Raw genomic sequence first — 18,143 nt, 5'->3', positions numbered from 1 at the left:
TTGCTGAAGCCAACAGCTCCCCCAAGAAAGCCAGGGGAAGTGGATTCCAACCACAAACCTCACTTCTTCCGAGTCTCCGCCTGCTGCTCCCTGCCAAGAGAGTGATAAGACCTCTTCGTTTGCCCCACCACCCACCTTCCTGCCATCTCCTTGGGATCTCCTAGCAAGGCCTCATTTGTCTATTCAGCCGGCATTTATCAGCCTCTCCTCCAGGGAAACTGAGGCCAGGAACAGAAAGTGACTCACGGCCTGCCCATGCTGGGCTGTGGTGAGGCCGGGTAAGGTACAGTCTTGATGTCCCTGGCACTTTCCCTGGGCTGCTAGGAGCCCCTTCCTCTTCTCCACCTACCTCTTTCCTGAAATAACCAAGCAGGAAGGAAGCAGTGGGCCTGGGCCCTCCAGAGTCACCCTAAAGGAAGGAAGGGCCCGTCTGGCAGAGGTGCTTGTTCTCCACTGAAGCCAGGACGGAAGGGTTTCACTTTCTCTCCTGGCCTTCGTCACATCCTTTTCCTGTGGCACCCAGTTCCCCTCAGCTGGCTAGGGGCCAGAACTCATTCATTCAGCTGGTGGCCTCAGGCCACCTTCTTCCTCCTAGAGGGACTCAGGGCTATAGGCCTGGCCCAGAATATGAACTGGCTTCTCTACTTATCCACTTGGGACAGGTCTCTCAGTATCTCTGAGCCTCGGCTTACCTGGGCTTAAAGTGAGGACCTCCTTCAGTAACAGAAGTGCACGAACCTGGCCCATGATGGGGCATTGAGGCGAATTATCCTTTTGAAAGTGAGCAGAGTGCTGTGTAGAGGATAGGAGCAAAGGCACTGGAGCCAGATTGTTGGTGCAGGCAACCCAGCCATGTCACCAGGTCACTGTGTGACCTTGGGCAAGTCACAGATCGTCTGTGGGCCTCAGGTCCGTCAGCTGTATGCTGGGTTAATAGTAGTACCTGCTGGCCGGCAGAGCATAGAGACAGTTAAATAAACTAATCCACAGAAAGGGCCAAGAAGAGTGTCTTGCAAGATAAGTGCTTGGGAAAAGTCACCCACTGCTGCCGCCACTGAAGAGGCTAGTTCTCTGTGGGTGGAGACAGCAGGGACCCAAGATGGCAGGATTGGACATGAGAATGAGCAGGAGGCCAGAACTCAGACAAATCCCAGTCCTACCACTTCCTAGATAGAGCTTGCGGGGAAACGCTGAAGCCTCCATCTTCACGTCTGCAGAATGAGGCTCTGACAAATGTTCTGAGGATTAACTGAAAGTAGTCATTCATTTGTTCATCTCAAATAGGTTCATTTAGAACGGCACCTGCTATGTTCCAGGTACAGCACCAGGTTCTTTAGGTATAAGTGACAAAAACTACACGCAGTCTAGTGGGGGAGACAGGACAAAAAACAATCACTCAAGTGAATGTGATTGTGCAGTCCCTCAAGTGAATGTGATTGTGATTGTGCAGGGAGTATGGCCTCCTTGGAGTAAAGTGCTTTAGCTCAGTCCCTGGCACAGGTAACACATTCAGCTGTGTGATAAAGGTCAGCTGCCATAATAACAGATACTTTATTGTCATTTAAAAAGTGAGGACACTGTGGGCTGGAGAATCGAAGTAACCTGCTCAGAGTCACACTGCTAGGAAGAAGCATGGAGACGTGGGAGGTGAGAGAGGAGAAGGGTGGGGAGTGGAGGACTGACCGGATTCAAGCAGGAACTGCACTCCAGCCCCTGGCAGGGCGGGTGGTCCGCTGGCACTTGGGCCACTGCCCCAGGGGCACTGCTGTGCCAGCCTTTCTCCTGACTTCTCCAGGGTTGCAGGGGGCCGCAGGATAACCTGCATTGTGCAGTTGGCTGTCTCTGGGCAGAGATCTAGCTGAAGCCAGTCTGTGCCTGTCTGGATGGACCCCTGGCTTCAGACATGGGTCCTTGGTCCCTGCCTGCACTGAGCCCCCAGACTGATGGGTGAGACCGACATACAGAAGGCCTCAACCTAGGGACCCCCCTGCCTCTCCTTCCCGCCTCAGGGCCTTTGCACTTGTTGCTTCTGGTGGAACATGCTCTTTTTCACCCGAGATTTTTAGTCCTCTCTTGGCCACTGCCACCTAGTCATTCAGGTCTCAGTTTAAACCTCGCTTCCCCAGAGAGGCCTTTTCTGGCCACTCCACCTACATCAGTCCCCTGGTATTCTTTATCACCTGCCCGGGACTTACTGTCTTCAAAACCTCATCATATCTGAAATTGTCTTGCTTCTTTATTCTCTCTGCTTCCTACTAGGACAGTGTTTCTCAACCTTTTTCTCTCTTCACCACTTCCCACGAAGGAGTCCTTTTAGACATGTTTGTCCTAATTGCCCTGCCATGACTTTGAATACCACAGCTGTACTGTGATCTCTTTCTGTGCTATGCCCCCCGCCCCCCCAACCAATGGAGAATGCATGGACTAGAATGTAAGCTCCGGAAAAGTGGGGACCTCATTTGTCTTGTTCACTGCTGTGTCTCCAGTACTGGGCCTGGAGCATGGTAGACACTCAGTAGTTAACGGTGTGAACGAAGGTCCAAAAACTCTGGGAGCACAAAGGAGACATTCCTCGTGAAGTTGAAGAGAGATAAATAGGGAAGTCTTCTCAGAAGACAGGACTCCAAAGTGGAGTCGTGTAAGCTGAGTAGGGTTGGCTGACTGAGGAAGGGAGGTGTGGGGAGGGTGACCAGTTAAAGACACGATGCTGGCAAAGGCACAGGGGCATGAAACGCTCCGGAGTGTGGGGCTGGGCCAATCCACGCATGTGGCCAGGACTGTTGGAGGGAGGACCTTGAAAATGGCCCCCGCCTTAGCTTCTCCTGGGGACCCTGGTTCTTGTCTCGCCACTCTGAAGGGCCCCGATGCTAGAGGGTTGAGTCCAAGCTCTACCACAAACAGGCTATTTGAAACTGTAGAGTGCGCAAATGGGTTGGCCTTGTTGACTTTGGGGTCTGCCAGCCTAGGAGTCCACGGTTCTCCCATGGAGGTCATTAGCCACTGCCTGTCCCCAGTGGTCCTGAAAACCCCACATGGATCCCATGGTAGTGGTCATAGCTACAAAGAGAAACTTGCCCCACTTTTGCCCTAACCCACACTGAGGATAGGTCTCCTGAAAGCCTCTGTGACATCAGAGACCTCCCTACAGCCCACTCTTACGTCTGACCCCCTGTCCACCACGTCAGCTCTGGCTCGCAGCAGTGGGGGCTTATCTCTGCTTTTCCAGACCAGGGCAGCTCCGCAATCCTGTTTATTTATCCAGAGCAGGCGCCCGCTGAGAAAATGGCTGTGTTTGTTTCCAAGTGTGTAGTGTGAACCGTGGGCTAAATATACCCACACCACTGCCTCCCCGGCACCCGCCCTGGAACAGCACGCCCCGTTTTGCTCTTGCTCTCTCTGCAAAAGCAATCCCCAGAATCCTCTCTCCCCCCTCCCTAGGAGAAGGAGCTTCTGAAATGGAGATGAAGGTTGTCCAACCGCGAATGCATGGGGTGGGGGTGGGGCTGGGCAGCTCAGAGCCTTGTCTCTGTGGCACCGACAGGAGAATGTTCCCGCCACCCTAGAATAACTGTTCCTGGACAGTGAGTGCTTTGTGCCTTGCAGCAGGGCCTGTTTATTCCAGCTCAGCCTCAGAGTTGAAAATTTCCTGTGGCTGCCAGCCCTCTACTTCAGGAAAGTTCCCATCGAGGGAGCCAGGCCTCTCCCACTTTGGCTGCAACCCAATGTCCCTGGTTTCTTGTGGGACATTTGGTCCCTTGGGATAACCCAAAGCCTTCTGGCCATGGCCTCCCTCTCCCATGCTCCCCACAGCCCGGGACTCTCCCTCATCACAGATCAATCTTTTTTGTGACTTCACCTGGCCCTACTTCACTTGGGACCAGAAAAATTTTAATTCCTGTAAGAATTTTCTGGTCTGCCAACACTCATGGAGGCTAACCAGGATGAAGGCCAAAGAGTAAGGACGCTGGCTGCTGCCACTGCCACTGCCCCTGCCCTTCTCTCCCCAGAGCCAGGGCTCCACCTCCACTGCAGCCCCCCACATAGGGAAGTGTCCTACTGTAGCAGCACTTGGGTTGGGGCCAGGCAGTCCTGAGTTTTGATCCTAGCTCTGCCACCTGTTAGCTGGGTGACCCCAGGCAAGGTCTTTCCGACTCTATACCTCAGTTGTTTCACCTGTGAAATGGGGCTCAGGTCGCTACATCTGGGGATTCTGATGAAGGAGAAGTGGGATGACAATGTCTGGCACTTAGAAGACATGTAAGACCTTTGTTCTACTCATGTATTTATTGAGCACCAACTATGTGCCAGACACTGTTCTGGGTATTTAGAAACAAGACAGGCTCTCTGCCTCATCAAGCCATGACTACTGCAGGAGACAAATCAAAACAAAGACCAAGGGTAGGCTCTGCTTCTGAAAAGTGCTGAGAAGGAAAATAAAGCAAGGTAAGGGGGTAGGTAGAGATCAGGGTGGTGGGTACCATTTTAGACAGGGTGGCCAGGGAAGGCATCTCTGAGGAGATCACATTTGAGCAGAGTTAGGAGTGAAATGAGGGAGCCTGGGGTCAAGTGCTCCAGGCAGCAAGGGCAGCAGGTCCCGAGCTCAGCGGATGTTCGAGGAACAGCAAGGAGGCCAGTGCGACTAGAATGCAGTGTGCGGTGGGGAGGGGCCGAGTCCTACCAGACCTCGCTGGCCGTGGTGAGGACTTGATTCTGTGTGTGATGGGGAGCCTTGGAGAGCTTGAGATGGTGGAGTGACATGGTCTGAATGGTGGGGTTTTCCCCACCTGCCTGCCTTCCCCTCCCAATGCCTTTTCCCCAGTAGATGGTGAGCTTTCTGGAAGGGCTCTGGCTCATGCATCACTGCTGCCTCCCTAATGGTTTAATAAATGTTACGGATTCTTTGAGTCAAGGTGGCAGCTCAGTGTGCATGGCCCTCTGCTAGGTACCAGGGACATGAACAGACATGACGCTGGCTTTCTAAGTGCAAGGGAAAGCTGTTGGTGTGCCACGATCTGACCTATGTTTTAAAAAATCTTCTTGGCATGGAGTTAAGGGGACGTCATCAAGACTGGAAGTAGGGCCCAGCAGATATCACAGTGAGCAAACTGGCCGGGTGGGACCTGGGGCCAACCAGAAATGGCAGGCGCTGTCTGAGGGAGCCGCCTGGTGGCTCAGCCAGTCGGGCCCAGGTAGAGGTGTGGGCCCATGATGTGAGTTCTTGGTGGAGAGGCAAGAACACAGTCTCTGGAACCAGCCAGTGATCTGTGCCCTCTCTAGGCACACAAAGCACACTGATTTCTAGGCACCAGGCACCAGGTTTGGATTCTGGTTCCACCAGAGAGTTGGGTGACCTGATCAAGTCCCTCAGTGCTCAGAGGCCAGGCTTCCTGGTCTGTCAGTGGGGAGAGACAGCATTGCTGAGAGGATTAAAGGACAGATAGGGTGCGAAGCACACTCATTAAAGGGTGCTCCAAGCTCCCCTCTCCCTGTGCCACAGGCTGACTCCACCCCAGGCCTGGTCATTTAACCCACTGCCCCTCCTTCCCTGTATCACGTGCTTCCCTCCTGACTAGCTTCAGGGAGAGAGCTATTGCTCACCTCCTCCTGGGCCCAGGGTCACACCCCCTGGGGTGGGGGACAGGGCCTCATAGACCCCATCCCAGTCCTGCATTGTTGTTACCCTCTCTACTCTGCCCTGCTCTGCCCACCCATCAGCCTGCCCTGGTCAGAGGCTCCCTCCAGATCTGCTCTGCTCCTGAATCACTCTGGGAATTTAGCCCTGGCTCCTTTCTCTCCCTCCCTCCCTCTGTTGCAGCAGTGGAAAGGCTGAGGCCTGGTGGTTCTGCACCACCCTTGGGCTCAACTCCAGGCTTCTCCGAGGCTTCCAGACCACACGTGGTCTAGCTCTCGCTCACCCCTGCACGCTCATCTCCCTTCTTCTCTCCACCCTGCTCCAGACCCCTGACCTCCTGTCAGTTCCCTGCCCATCTCTTTCCCAACTCAGGTTCTGAAGTATTACTTCCTAGCTGTCTGACCTTGGACAAAACTCTTTCCCCACTCTGCACCTGTTTTCTCAGCAATAAAATGGGTTGGCTATCCCAAACTGAGGGTCAGGAAGAAGGACAGCCCTTAACCCTTTATCTGGCCCAGAGTGGTCATGGACGGCTACAGTTTTTCATTTCACCAAGGCCATCGCATGCAGATGGTCCCCCTTTGTCCCAGCCACATTACTGTTGAGGACTCGAACAGCATGTTCCCTTCTCTTCTGTCTCCCTGCAGGACACTTTCGTGGAACTCTATGGGAACAATGCAGCAGCCGAGAGCCGGAAGGGCCAGGAGCGCTTCAACCGCTGGTTCCTGACGGGCATGACTGTGGCTGGCGTGCTTCTGCTGGGCTCGCTCTTCAGTCGGAAATGACCAGACACCGACTACCCACTCACCCGCCCACCGCCATCCTGCCCTCACCACAGCCCTCCGTCCAGCCACCGTCGCCACCTGGAGAACCACTACATGCAGCCCACGGCCACCCACACATCACAGGGTTGGGCCTAGACCTGGTCCCCTCATTTAGTTTTCTAGAATTTACCATGCTTCTGTGAAAGCCGCCTTCCCCGACACCTCAGTTCTCCCGGCCTCAAAACCCACAAAATTTCCCCAGATTCTGTCCCGTGGAAGCTGACAGGTTTGGGGGGATTGTGACTGGGGGCTGCAGTGCCCTGCCTGATTGGTGGAACCCCTTGCCCCCTTAGCCTCACTGAGGATGCTTTCCTGCCAGGGAGCTGGAAAATTTTCTGACCCTTTTCCCCAGAAAGAGAGACTAGATTGCCTTCATTTTGATGTTTGTGGCCTCGGAATTGATCATTTCCTGTCTCTCCCTCCTCCCGGACCTGGGCTCCCCTTCCATTTATCCCCACCCTCCAAGAGCCGCTTAGGGGCCACTTCTGACTAATTAGGGATTCAGGCTGCTTGGGATACAGAAACAAGGACCAGGACCCCCTCCCCACCTCTGGCCTGGCCAAAGTCCCTACCCTCAATCCCAGTGTCCTAGAGGCCTCTGGCTAGAGGCCAGCCCCACCTGGGATGGGGGAGCTGTAGCTGCAGGAGGCACCCCATGCCCAAGCTTGGGTGGCCCTTGCAGTTGAGCACCACCCCAGTTCCCTTCCCCTTCCCCGGCTCCCATGACCACGACTGAGGGACCGACTGGGCCCAAGATAGGTGCCCCAGAGCTGTTTATGGCCTCAGCTGCCTCGCTTCCTGCAAGGAGATCGTCCTGTGGCACCTTTGCCTTGGGCTGCTGCCCATGGGGTTCAGGGGCCTCTGCCCAGAGGTGAGGGGGAGCCACGGGGAACAGCTGTGGGAGCCCTGGGGTCTTCCCTACCTCAGGCAGGAAGGGCAGAAAAGAGAGCCTTGTGCGTGGGGTGGAGGTAGGGCTGGCTGGAGGGGCCAGTCCTGTCTGGCCTGATCGATTTGTGCCCCACCCCCGTTCAGCCTGGGCAGCCGGGCTGCCAAGGTCAGGGTGGCCTGGCCAGGAGCTCTTCAGGCCTCCCTCTCTCCTCTGCTCCACCCATGGCCTGTCTCATCCCTGGGGATCCTGGCCTAGCCCTGGCCACCCCGGGCTCTCTGCTGTACATATTTGAGACTAATTTTTATTCCTTGTGAAGATGATATACTATTTTTGTTAAGCGTGTCTGTATTTATGTGTGAGGAGCTGCTGGCTTGCTGTGCGTGTGCACGTGGAGAGCTGGTGCCCAGAGATTGAACGGCCTGATGCTCCCTCCCCTGCCGTGGTCCGGGGAAGCCAGCCGGGGGTCCTGGCTCCTGAGGGGCACCTGTCCCTCCCCCAACCCCCACCCCACACTTGTTCCAGCTCTTTGAAATTGTGTGAAAGTGAAATTCAGTAATAAACTGTGTTGACTTGGTGAGCAAAGGGCCTGGGCTCTTGTGTGCTCTGGGACAGGGAAAGGAGGGGATGCTTGGCTGGCAGGGGGGCTGCAGGAGAGCTGGGTACCGGTGCTGGCTCTGCTGCTCTCTGGGGAGGACGTTGGACAAGTCTCTTCCTCCCTCTGGGCCTGAATTTCTCCACCTGTACACTGGGTTTTTATTGAGCACCTGCTGTGTGCTGGGCATTGGGGCTGTGTATTAACAGGACAGACACAGTCCCAGCCCTCAGGAGCTGACATTCTAGTGGGAGAAACAGTCAAATGGCCACTTGGCAAGTGTTTACTGAGCCCTGCTCTGTGCAGGCACAGTCCTAGGCACTGGGGATCCTGCAGGGAACAAAGCCCTTGCCTTTATGGAGCTTCCATTCTGGTCGGGGAGACAGCCAGACGAATCCAAGGATGGCTGGCTGTTGCAGGGCAAAAGTGGAAACAGGATGACCCTGAGGAAGTATGGCAAGACATGAAGGACTTAGTGGGGAAGGAGGTAAGAAGGGGTCAGACTTGAGATACCATTTTAAAGATAATCCCACAAGATCAGCTGATGTATTGGAGAGAGCTCTAGGAAGAAAGAGGAACCAAGGGTGATTTTGAGGTTTTGAAATAATGGTATTATTATAATCACAAAATGAAGCACACATCTGAGGCCAGTGCAACACAAGAGGCTCATAGTGAGTGCTCTAACAGCATTTAATACGGAACCTGAGCCTGTCTGGGAGTCAGGGAGGGCTTCCTGGAGGAAGTGCTATCACAGCCAGGGCCTGAAGAATCTATAAGAGCTATCCAAAAGAAGCAGGGAGGCAAGAAGAGTGGTCCTGGTGAAGAAGAAGCAAATGCACAGGATGAGCAAGAGTTTTCTCCGGGTTGAAGAACAGTTGCTGTGTCTGGAGGCTCCTGGGTCAATATGATGCCAGACAGGTGGAATGAGGGGACTGTACTTGGTCCTGAGGGCAGTGAGAGCCAGAGAGAGGTTGTCAGGGAGTGCTACACCACTTAGAGCCCCCAAAGCACCCTCTGGCTGCTATGTGGAGAAGGTTCTGGAGGGGGAGCAGAGTGGAGAAGCCATGGTTTGGTTAACACTCCAGTTCTGAGAGTGGACAGGCCAGGGGTGTATCCTGGGTCGCCATTCCTGGTCTTTGGGCAAGTTACCTAGCCTCTCTATGCCCTAGTTTTCCCATCTATGAAATGGGTAAGATAGCAGTACCCATCTCAAGCGATTGTGGTTAAAATTGAGTAAGATAACCTAACGAAGACTGGAAGTTGAGGGGGGAGGCATCAATGACCTCGCCATCAAGCAGACCCCCAAGAGGAAGAAGGAGGTGCTCCACACGGAGCTCCACGTGGCTGTACCCGGAGGTCGGGGAAGGGCCTGGGAAAGGGAGCAGGACTCCAGAGGCAGGAGCTCCGGCCGGGGGGCGGGCCTGGAGGCGGGGGACCTGCCTCGGGTGCTCCTCCCTGCCCGCTTCCAGGAGCGAGCTTGACTGCCCCCTGGTGGCCGGGGGCTGCCAGCTGAAAGCCGCTCCAACCCCAGATGCCCTTGCGCGTGCCCACGACCTGTGTCTCCCGCCTGACCAGCTTTCCGTGGCGTCCTCCATCCTCTGTCCTGCTCACCAGAAGGACGTCTACACTACCACCCCTTAGGTACCGGATTCACAGCTTGCCACGGCTCTCTCAGGGCTCAAGGTCACCATTCTCCAAAGCCTGCAGGCTCCCGCCACCTCTAGGCCCATGACGCTGGCCCCCATCCCTTACCCTAGCCACTCAAGTCCCCTCCCCAGTTTCTTGAGATCCTTCCAGAAACGTCTTTTCACATAATACATAAATATAAATATATTCTGATCCTTTTTTTTTTTCAAAAATGGTAACAGATACACTGTGCCTTGCTTTTCCCACCTATAGTGTATCTTATAGAAGTTTCCATGTTCATACACGAATCTCCCACTGTTGTGCAGCTTCAACAGTTAACTCATGGCAGATTCATTCTTTTTTCTAGCCATGTAATATTCCACATTTTTTTAACCAGACCTTGAACTCAGTTTAAGATTCCAACCTTAAACATGCCATGGCACACACACAAAATACTGGAAATGCACACTGAGGAAAAGCTGGAAGTGGTTTTGGACTGTCTGTATGGGTCCTAGGGAAAAATTCATTCCATTTCTATATATTTTTATGATGAGAGATGAAATACAACATATTTCATCAGATATGAAGAATTAACTTTGATTAATATATCTAAATACACTATTTAAATTTTTTTCCTTGAGACACTTGATCTTGTTCCTATGAACACAACTTTTTTATATGAGGTTTTATGATCAAAATGGTTTACACAGTTCCTGATCAAAGTTTATTAACAATGATCTCTTCAAATTCTTGGTAGTCAGCATTGACAAGACTTTGTAACCTCAAGTAGGTGACAAAAGAAAATGTTAAGCCATTCCAGAACTTACAGTTGAAATTATATTTTAATGTTTTAATAGTTTTTCCCTTTCTTTAATTGACAAGTACAGTGTTGTAATCAAGTGGATTTCGAATCCAAATGAACTTTTTCATTTTGGGTATTTTAAAGTAATTGTGAGTTCCAGAGCACAGGAAATGACCTAGAGCTTTCAAACTCTTTTTCTTTTTTTTTTGAGAAAATTATATAACTGTTATTAAAACGGAACAAGGCTGTATAGCACAAAGGAAGAGAGGGGAGGCAGGAAGGCAAGGAAAGGAAAGCACATTCTAGGCCAATTTACTTATGAACATGCAAGCCAAAGTTCTAAGTATAATATTAACAAATGGAATCTAACAACATATAAAAAGAATAATAGTTCATGACCTAGTAGGGTTTATTCCAGGTAAACAAGATTGACTCAATATAGGAAATCTTTCGATGTAATTCATTGTACCGTAACATTCACAAAGAAAATCCTTACGGTATTTCAGTAGATGTTAAAATAGTATTTTGTAAAATTCACACCTATTTATGATTTTTAAAAAACCTTTTAGCAAGCCAAGGGTTTAAAGTTAGCTTTCACCCTTCTGAATTCCATAAAAGTTTAAGGTAATGATTGTGTGCATTGCTTGTGCAATTTTTAAAAATTAACAAGTTTTTCACGAAAATCAGCAACTTATATCATGATCAAATTCATTACATAATATCCAGCTCTCCATTTTTCTATCTCCACCATCACAGCCTTTGTCATGAGGTAAAAAAAAAAAAAAAACCAAGAACTTTTTCTTAATATATAGACAATAATAGAAACAAACATATATGATCCCTACAAGTTTGTGCTCTTTGATGTTTAATAAATATCCGTGCACTAATGTTAGAATTCAGGGCATATGGAGTATTAATTCCCTCCTAAATTATATGGAGTATAATTCCCTCCTAAATTATTATCCCATTTCAGTAGGTTCACACGTGGATAATTAGCTTGAATAATTTCATGATAACCTTGCGAATTCTTATGACTTTAAATGGTCTTACTACAGAATTTTAAGAAGTCAGTCTTAAAGTTTGAGGAAGTCAAACACTAAGGTACCGAGAATAGGGACATAAAGAAAACGGTCTTCTACGAATGAAATTTTAAAATATATAACATAATGTAGCGGCCTGGCCTGCTACATTTGTCTTACACGTTTTACATGGTTCGTAAATTTGTTACTGAGTGGGAAATGACCAGTGCCCGCATCAGCTTGGCTTAAGTTGCACTGGTGTGAAAAATACTGCCCCCAAACCCCAACCCCCTACACCCCACCAAGCAAAACAACTGTGTTCTGTCCAATTGCACTGTAAAAACAATAACAATAAAAACAATGGTAAGGCCCTTATTTGCAAACTATTTATGTGGTGGGGCATCCCCCAGCAGCTAGTTGGCCATCCTTTTTAGGAACATCAGTCTCTCCTAGGCTTCGTGCCAAGCTCCCTGGGCACCTGGAAAGCAAAACTTCTCCAGTGGCTCCATGGACTTTGTAGAGGGTCCTTGTGGAGGGTGGGTGGCCCTCCTAGATGGGTGGCCACATGCTGTGCAGGTGATCACTGCAGTTAGGTATCCAGGAAGGAAGAGCCCAAACTTGGCCATGCTTAGCTCATCCTGGTGGAACAGTGGGGGCCGCAGGAGAGACAGGCTGTGTAGTGGTTAGTAGCTGGACTCTGAAACCAGACTTCCAGGGCTAGCTGGGTGCCCTGGGACAAGTGACTTAACCTCTCTGTGCCTGAGTTTCTTCACCTGTAGAATGGGAATGATAACTATACCTACCTGATGGGTGGTTATGCAGATTTAATGCTAATTTTATGCTTGTAAAGTGCTTAAGAAGGGTTTCTGGCACCATAAATATTACACAAACTTCATCAGTCTATGCTGTCAGACCTCCCACCCCTCACCACCAGTACTCTGGGGACGCCTGAGGTGGCTAGTCTGGGGGCTATTTCTAACCTTATTATGGATACCCCCCAAATGCAAAGCCTAAAATAAGGATTCAGGTATAAGTAGTTTAAAAGGTGATCCCAGGGTAGTGGGGACAGTGAGTCAGGGAAGGACAGGAAGTCAACAGAGGATGCAATGATGAGTAACCTGCCAACTCAGACAATGGGGCTCCTTCCCAGGGGATCCTTGAAAGACCCGTGGAACATTCTAGGGGAAAGAACACGAGGTATTTATACACTAACTCCCATCCCTCATCAGCTGAGGGCTGCTCCTAGGTCATTTCTCCTCAGTATTTGGCACTTCCTTCCTGCCAAGCATAAACCTATGGTCAAGGAGGCACAGGCACCTGTTTCTTTTTTTTTTTTTTTTGCGGTACGCGGGCCTCTCACTGTTGTGGCCTTTCCCGTTGCGGAGCACAGGCTCCGGACGCGCAGGCTCAGCGGCCATGGCTCACGGGCCCAGCCGCTCTGCGGCATGTGGGATCTTCCCTGACCGGGGCACGAACCCGTGTCCCCTGCATCGGCAGGCGGACTCTCAACCACTGCGCCACCAGGGAAGCCCAGGCACCTGTTTCTTGAGTGAGAACTGTCCACCAAAGCTGCACCTGACCTTCGAGGGTGTTCTGAAGGCACATGGTGGGGGTACCATCACATCTACCACAACTTATGAAACTTAGTAGCATATCAGTTGGGAAATTCTGCTTGAGGGAGGAACAGTTGGTGGTTAGCCACTTTGCTAATCCAAACAATATGCAATAAAGAACCTCACTGATCCATCATTTTGCACACACGTGTGTGTATCCACAGGATATTCGTAGAAGTAGAATTGCTGGGCCATTTGTCATTTGGAAGGGGATGCCCAAAACCGGAATCCTGTGAAACTGCCTGTCTCCTGCACACTTGCCAACATCCATGTTAACACTCTTTGACCTCTGACAATCTGGCTGATGAAAAAATAGTATCCCATACTTTAAAATTTCATTTTCAAACCTCTAATTGAGATTGGCATCTTTCAATAAGTTGAAAGCCATCTGTACCCCTAATAAGTTAATGAATCTACACAATGACCAACGAAGGCTGCCAATGGCACACAAGGACAGTGAGGCAGCATGTGCCTCCTGGCAAAAGAACACCCATGAAATACGCTTGCCAGGGAGGGATAAACTGGGAGATTGGGATTGACATATACACACTACTAAATATAAAACAAATAACTAATAATAACCTACTGTGTAGCACAGGGAACTCTACTCAGTACTCTGTAATGGTCTATAAGGGAAAAGAATCTAAAAAAGGGTGGACCTATGTATATCTATAACTGATTCACTTTGCTGTCCACCTGAAATTAACAACACTGTAAATCAATTATACTCCAATAAAAATTTTTTAAAAAAAGAAAAAGAAAGAAAGTCGGTCCCAAAAGGGTACATACAGTATGATTCCATTTATGGAACAATCTTGACAGGACAAAATTAGAAAAGAAGACGAAATGAGTAGTTGCCAGAGTTAGCAGGGGCTTGGGAGGGAGAGAAGTGGGCGTGGCTAGAAAGGAATCTTTGTGGCGATGGAAATGTTCTGTACCTGACTGCGTCCATGTCCATATCGTGGTTGTGATTTTTTATTTTATAAGACATTACCGTTGGGAGAAGCTAGGTGAAGGGTAGATGGGATCCCTCTGTATTATTTCTTAGAGCTGCATGTGAACCTACAATTATCCCAAAATAAAAAGTTTAATTTAAAAAAAAAAAAAGAAATACTCTTGCCAAAAAGTCAAATCTGCATCTGACCAAAGCCTCTAAATGTGACCACCATTGATGGAAAATGCAGGGGACAGAAGGACACAATAAATGATACATGGGAATGCAATCAGTAAAATGCAAACTGGGGGAAACTCCTCAGGACAGATGACCCCCCTCTGTACTTCCATGTCTGGGAAGATGGCTAAGTAAAACTAAAATCCCTGGACATTGTATATGCAACAAGCATAAGAAAACTGAAAGGTAAAGAGAAGGCAGGCTGCACGGGGACCTCAGGACCTGAGGAACAACACGGTGGTGAGTTCCCTAGTTTTTCCTCTCTGCCTCAGAGACCCCAGACTTGGGGCCAAAGAAGCTGGAGTGGGCTACCCAAAAAAGCCAATGGGCACAGAACAGAAAAAACAGCCCCAACCAAAGCCGGCTCTCTCTATTCAAAGGATTAGGAAAGGATCATCCTAGCAGGACAGAAAAGTTTTAGACAATAACAGCTCTACTCCAGCCAAATACCACTAAAAAAACTATGAAGACTATGGCCAGCCACATCAGCAAAGGCTGAGTGGGGAGCCTAGGCTTCCACCCTGATTCAAGGTGCCCTGACCCCACTCCCACCAATGTGGGGTGTTGCGAGATTAGGCCAAGGGAGCCAGGACTTTCATCTCTGCTGGCCAGTTAATGAGCCCTCTCCTGCTACACCTTCTCCCCACAATGTCAGTGGAGACCACATTGGGAGCCTGGAATTCCACCCCTACCTGGCAATAATGAAAGTGGGTAAAGAGACATAAAGAAAGGTAAGCTTTCTACACTTCACTCAAATGGGGAAAATGATAACATCAGTAGACTGTGACAAATTATGTATATGTAATGTAATACCCACAGTAACCACTAAAAAAGCTGTACTTGAAAACACTATAGATAAATTAAAATGGAGTTCTAGAAAACAATCTTCAAATAACCCACAGGAAGGCAGAAAAAAGAAAACAGGGAAATGAGTAACAAAGAGAACACACAGAAAGAAAATTAGGAGATATGTCTTAACGTATCAATAGTTATATTAAGTGTAACGGTCTAAATATACCAATTAAAAGACAAATATTGGCAGAGTAAATTTACAAAACCAACTATATGTTGTCTATAAGAAATCCTTTTAAAATATATAGGCAGGGACTTCCCTGGTGGCGCAGTGGTTAAGAATCCGCCTGCCAATGCAGGGGACACGGGTTCGAGCCCTAGTCTGGGAAGATCCCACATGCCACGGAGCAACTAAACCCATGTGCCACAACTACTGAGCCTGCGCTCTGGAGTCCGCATGCCACTACTACTGAAGCCCGCCCAGAACCCATGCTCCGCGACAAGAGAAGCCACTACAATGAGAAGCCCGTGCACCGCAATGAAGAGTAGCCACTCGCCACAACTAGAGAAAGCCCGCGCGCAGCGATGAAGACCACAGCCAAAAATAAAGAAAATTAATCTTTAAAAAAAATATAGATAGATATAGGCAGGCTGAAAGAAAAAGGATAAAAAAATATATCATGCAATCAACAATCAAAGGACAGCAGCAAAACTGATGGAACTAAAAAGAGAAAGAGACAAATCACAATTAATACCCTTCTTGCAACAAGTGATAGAATAACTAGACAGAAAATGACCAAAAATATAAAGAGTTCAACAACACGATCAACCATCAGGATTCATTGACATTTATAGAACACTTAACACATTCTTTCCAAGTGCCCATTAAGTATATACCAAGATAGACGATAGTGTGGGCCATACAAAAACCTCAATAAATTTAAAAGAATTGAAATCATACAAAGTGTGTTCTCTGACCACAGTGGAATCAAACTAGAAATCAGAAACAGAAAGATAACATGAAAATGTCCACACTTGGAAACTAAACAACATAATTCTAAATAACTCATTGGTCAAAGAGGAAGTCTCAAGGGAAATAAAAAAAAAATACATTGAACTAAATGAAATGAAAATTCAAGATATTAAAATTTGTGGGACAGAGTTAAAACAGTGCCAAGCGGGAAATTTAGGCAATAAGTGTATACATCACAAAAGAGAAAAATTCTCAACTCATTAATCTAAGTTCTCACCTCAAGATGTAGAGAAAGAAGAGCAAAGTAAATTGAAAGCAAACAGAAAGAAGGAAATAAAGATAAAAGCAGAAATCAGTGCGATTTGAAGACATATGAAGAAATAAAGAACTCTGATAAAGACAACTACATAGGTAATATAAAGGGAGTACTGGGCTTCCCTGGTGGTGCAGTGGTTGAGAGTCCGCCTCCCAATGCAGGGGACACGGGTTCGTGCCCCGGTCCGGGAGGATCCCGCATGCCGCGGAGCAGCTGGGCCCGTGAGCCATGGCTGCTGGGCCTGTGCGTCTGGAGCCTGTGCTCTGCAACGGGAGAGGCCACAACGGTGAGAGGCCTGCGTACCGCAAAAAAAAAAAAAAAAAAAAAGGAGTATTAATGTATTTTTGGTTTGTAACTCTATTTCCTACATGATTTAAAACACAAATGCATAAAAAATTAGAAACCTATGTTATCAGGGCACACAATGTATAAAGATACAATTTTTGACAAATATAAAGGGAGAGGTACAGAGTGGTATAGGAGAAATTTTTATGTTATTGAAGCTAAGCTAGTAACAATTCAAACTAGGTAGTTATAAATTTAAGATATTAATGGTAATTAACTGTAACCATTAAGAAAATATCTTAAATATATACACAAAAGGAAATGAGAAGAAATAGAAGACTTTGGGACCTCCCTGGTGGTCCAGTGGTTAACACTCTGCACTCCCAATGCAGGGGGCCCGGGTTCAATCCCTGGTCGGGGAACCATGCCACAACTAAGAGCCTGCATGCCACAACTGAAAAGATCCCACATGTCGCAACAAAGATCCCACGTGCTGCAACTAAGACCCGGCACAGCCAAATAAATAAATATTAAAAAAAAAAAGAAAAGAAATAGAGGACTTAAGCAAACTACAAACCAATTAGACTTAACAAACATCTATAGGACACTTTACCAGCAACAGCAGAATACACATTCTTTAGTGCATATGAAATTTTCTCCAGGATAGACTATATGTTAGTTCGCAAATCAAGTCTCTATAAATTTAAAAGATTGAAATAATATAAATGCATCTTCTTTGACCACAGTGAAATAAAACTAGAGATCATAACAGAAGGAAAATTGGAAAATATACAAATACGTGGAAATTAAACAACACACTGTTAAATAACCAATTAATCAAAGAAGAAATCACAAAGGAAATTAGAAAATACTCAGAGACAGATGAATCATAACACACCAAAACTTATGGGATGCAGTAAAATCAGTGCAATATAAAAATTACCCTACCCCACCCCCAAATCTCCAGGCCCAAATGATTTCACTGGAGAATTCTACCAAATGGTTAAAGAAAAAGTAACACTATTTCTAGATAATATTTTCCAGAAAATAGAGGGAAGGAAACTACCCTGATACCAAAACCAGACAAAGATTCAGATGACCACCTGCAATCTAGATTTAAGGTTGATCCTCTTTCCAAGAAAATTCAAATAAATAAAAATGTTTGAGACAATCAGGGAAATCTGCATACTGAATGGATATTTGATATTAAGGAAATATTAGGATTTTTTATGTCTAGTCATAGTATTTTGGTTATGTATATTAAAACAGTCCTTAATGACATACTGAAATACTTATGACTGAAATGATATAATGCCTGGGATTTATTAAAATAATTCAGGGGCAAGGGTGGGAAAATGAGGACCATGTGCAGATAATTGTGGACTCCCGGGAGACACATGGAGGTTTATTAAACTATTCTTTTTGTATGTTTGAACTTTTCCTTAAGAACTGTTTAGGGCATTTCTATTCTTTCTCTGTAATCTCCCTGGTCATGACTTTTGTTTACTTTCTACTGCATTCTTGTTTTTTTCTTACTGATTTGTTAGATGGGTTTAAAAAAATCTTTTTTTAAAGGAAATCAGCCCTTTATCTGTCATACAGGTAAATA

General features: G+C 47.8%; 1 protein-coding gene across 6 annotated transcripts in view; it reads left to right on the top strand.

The window, feature by feature from the left end:
- Positions 1-7,927, top strand: part of BCL2L1 (BCL2 like 1) — a 51,957-nt gene extending 44,030 nt beyond the window's left edge. For all 6 annotated transcript variants that reach the window (XM_019950828.3, XM_004314137.4, XM_019950826.3 and 3 more), the window contains exon 3: positions 6,280-7,927. In XM_019950828.3, the coding sequence (XP_019806387.1) occupies positions 6,280-6,417 (138 nt within the window). In that variant the 3' untranslated portion in view covers positions 6,418-7,927. The remainder of the gene's footprint in view (positions 1-6,279) is intronic.
- Positions 7,928-18,143: the final 10,216 nt, after the last annotated feature.

The sequence above is a fragment of the Tursiops truncatus genome, chromosome 15, assembly GCF_011762595.2.
Source record: "Tursiops truncatus isolate mTurTru1 chromosome 15, mTurTru1.mat.Y, whole genome shotgun sequence".
Taxonomy (NCBI): domain Eukaryota; kingdom Metazoa; phylum Chordata; class Mammalia; order Artiodactyla; family Delphinidae; genus Tursiops; species Tursiops truncatus.
Note: the sequence above shows the minus strand (reverse complement) of the source record. Positions and strands in the feature narration are given on the sequence as shown.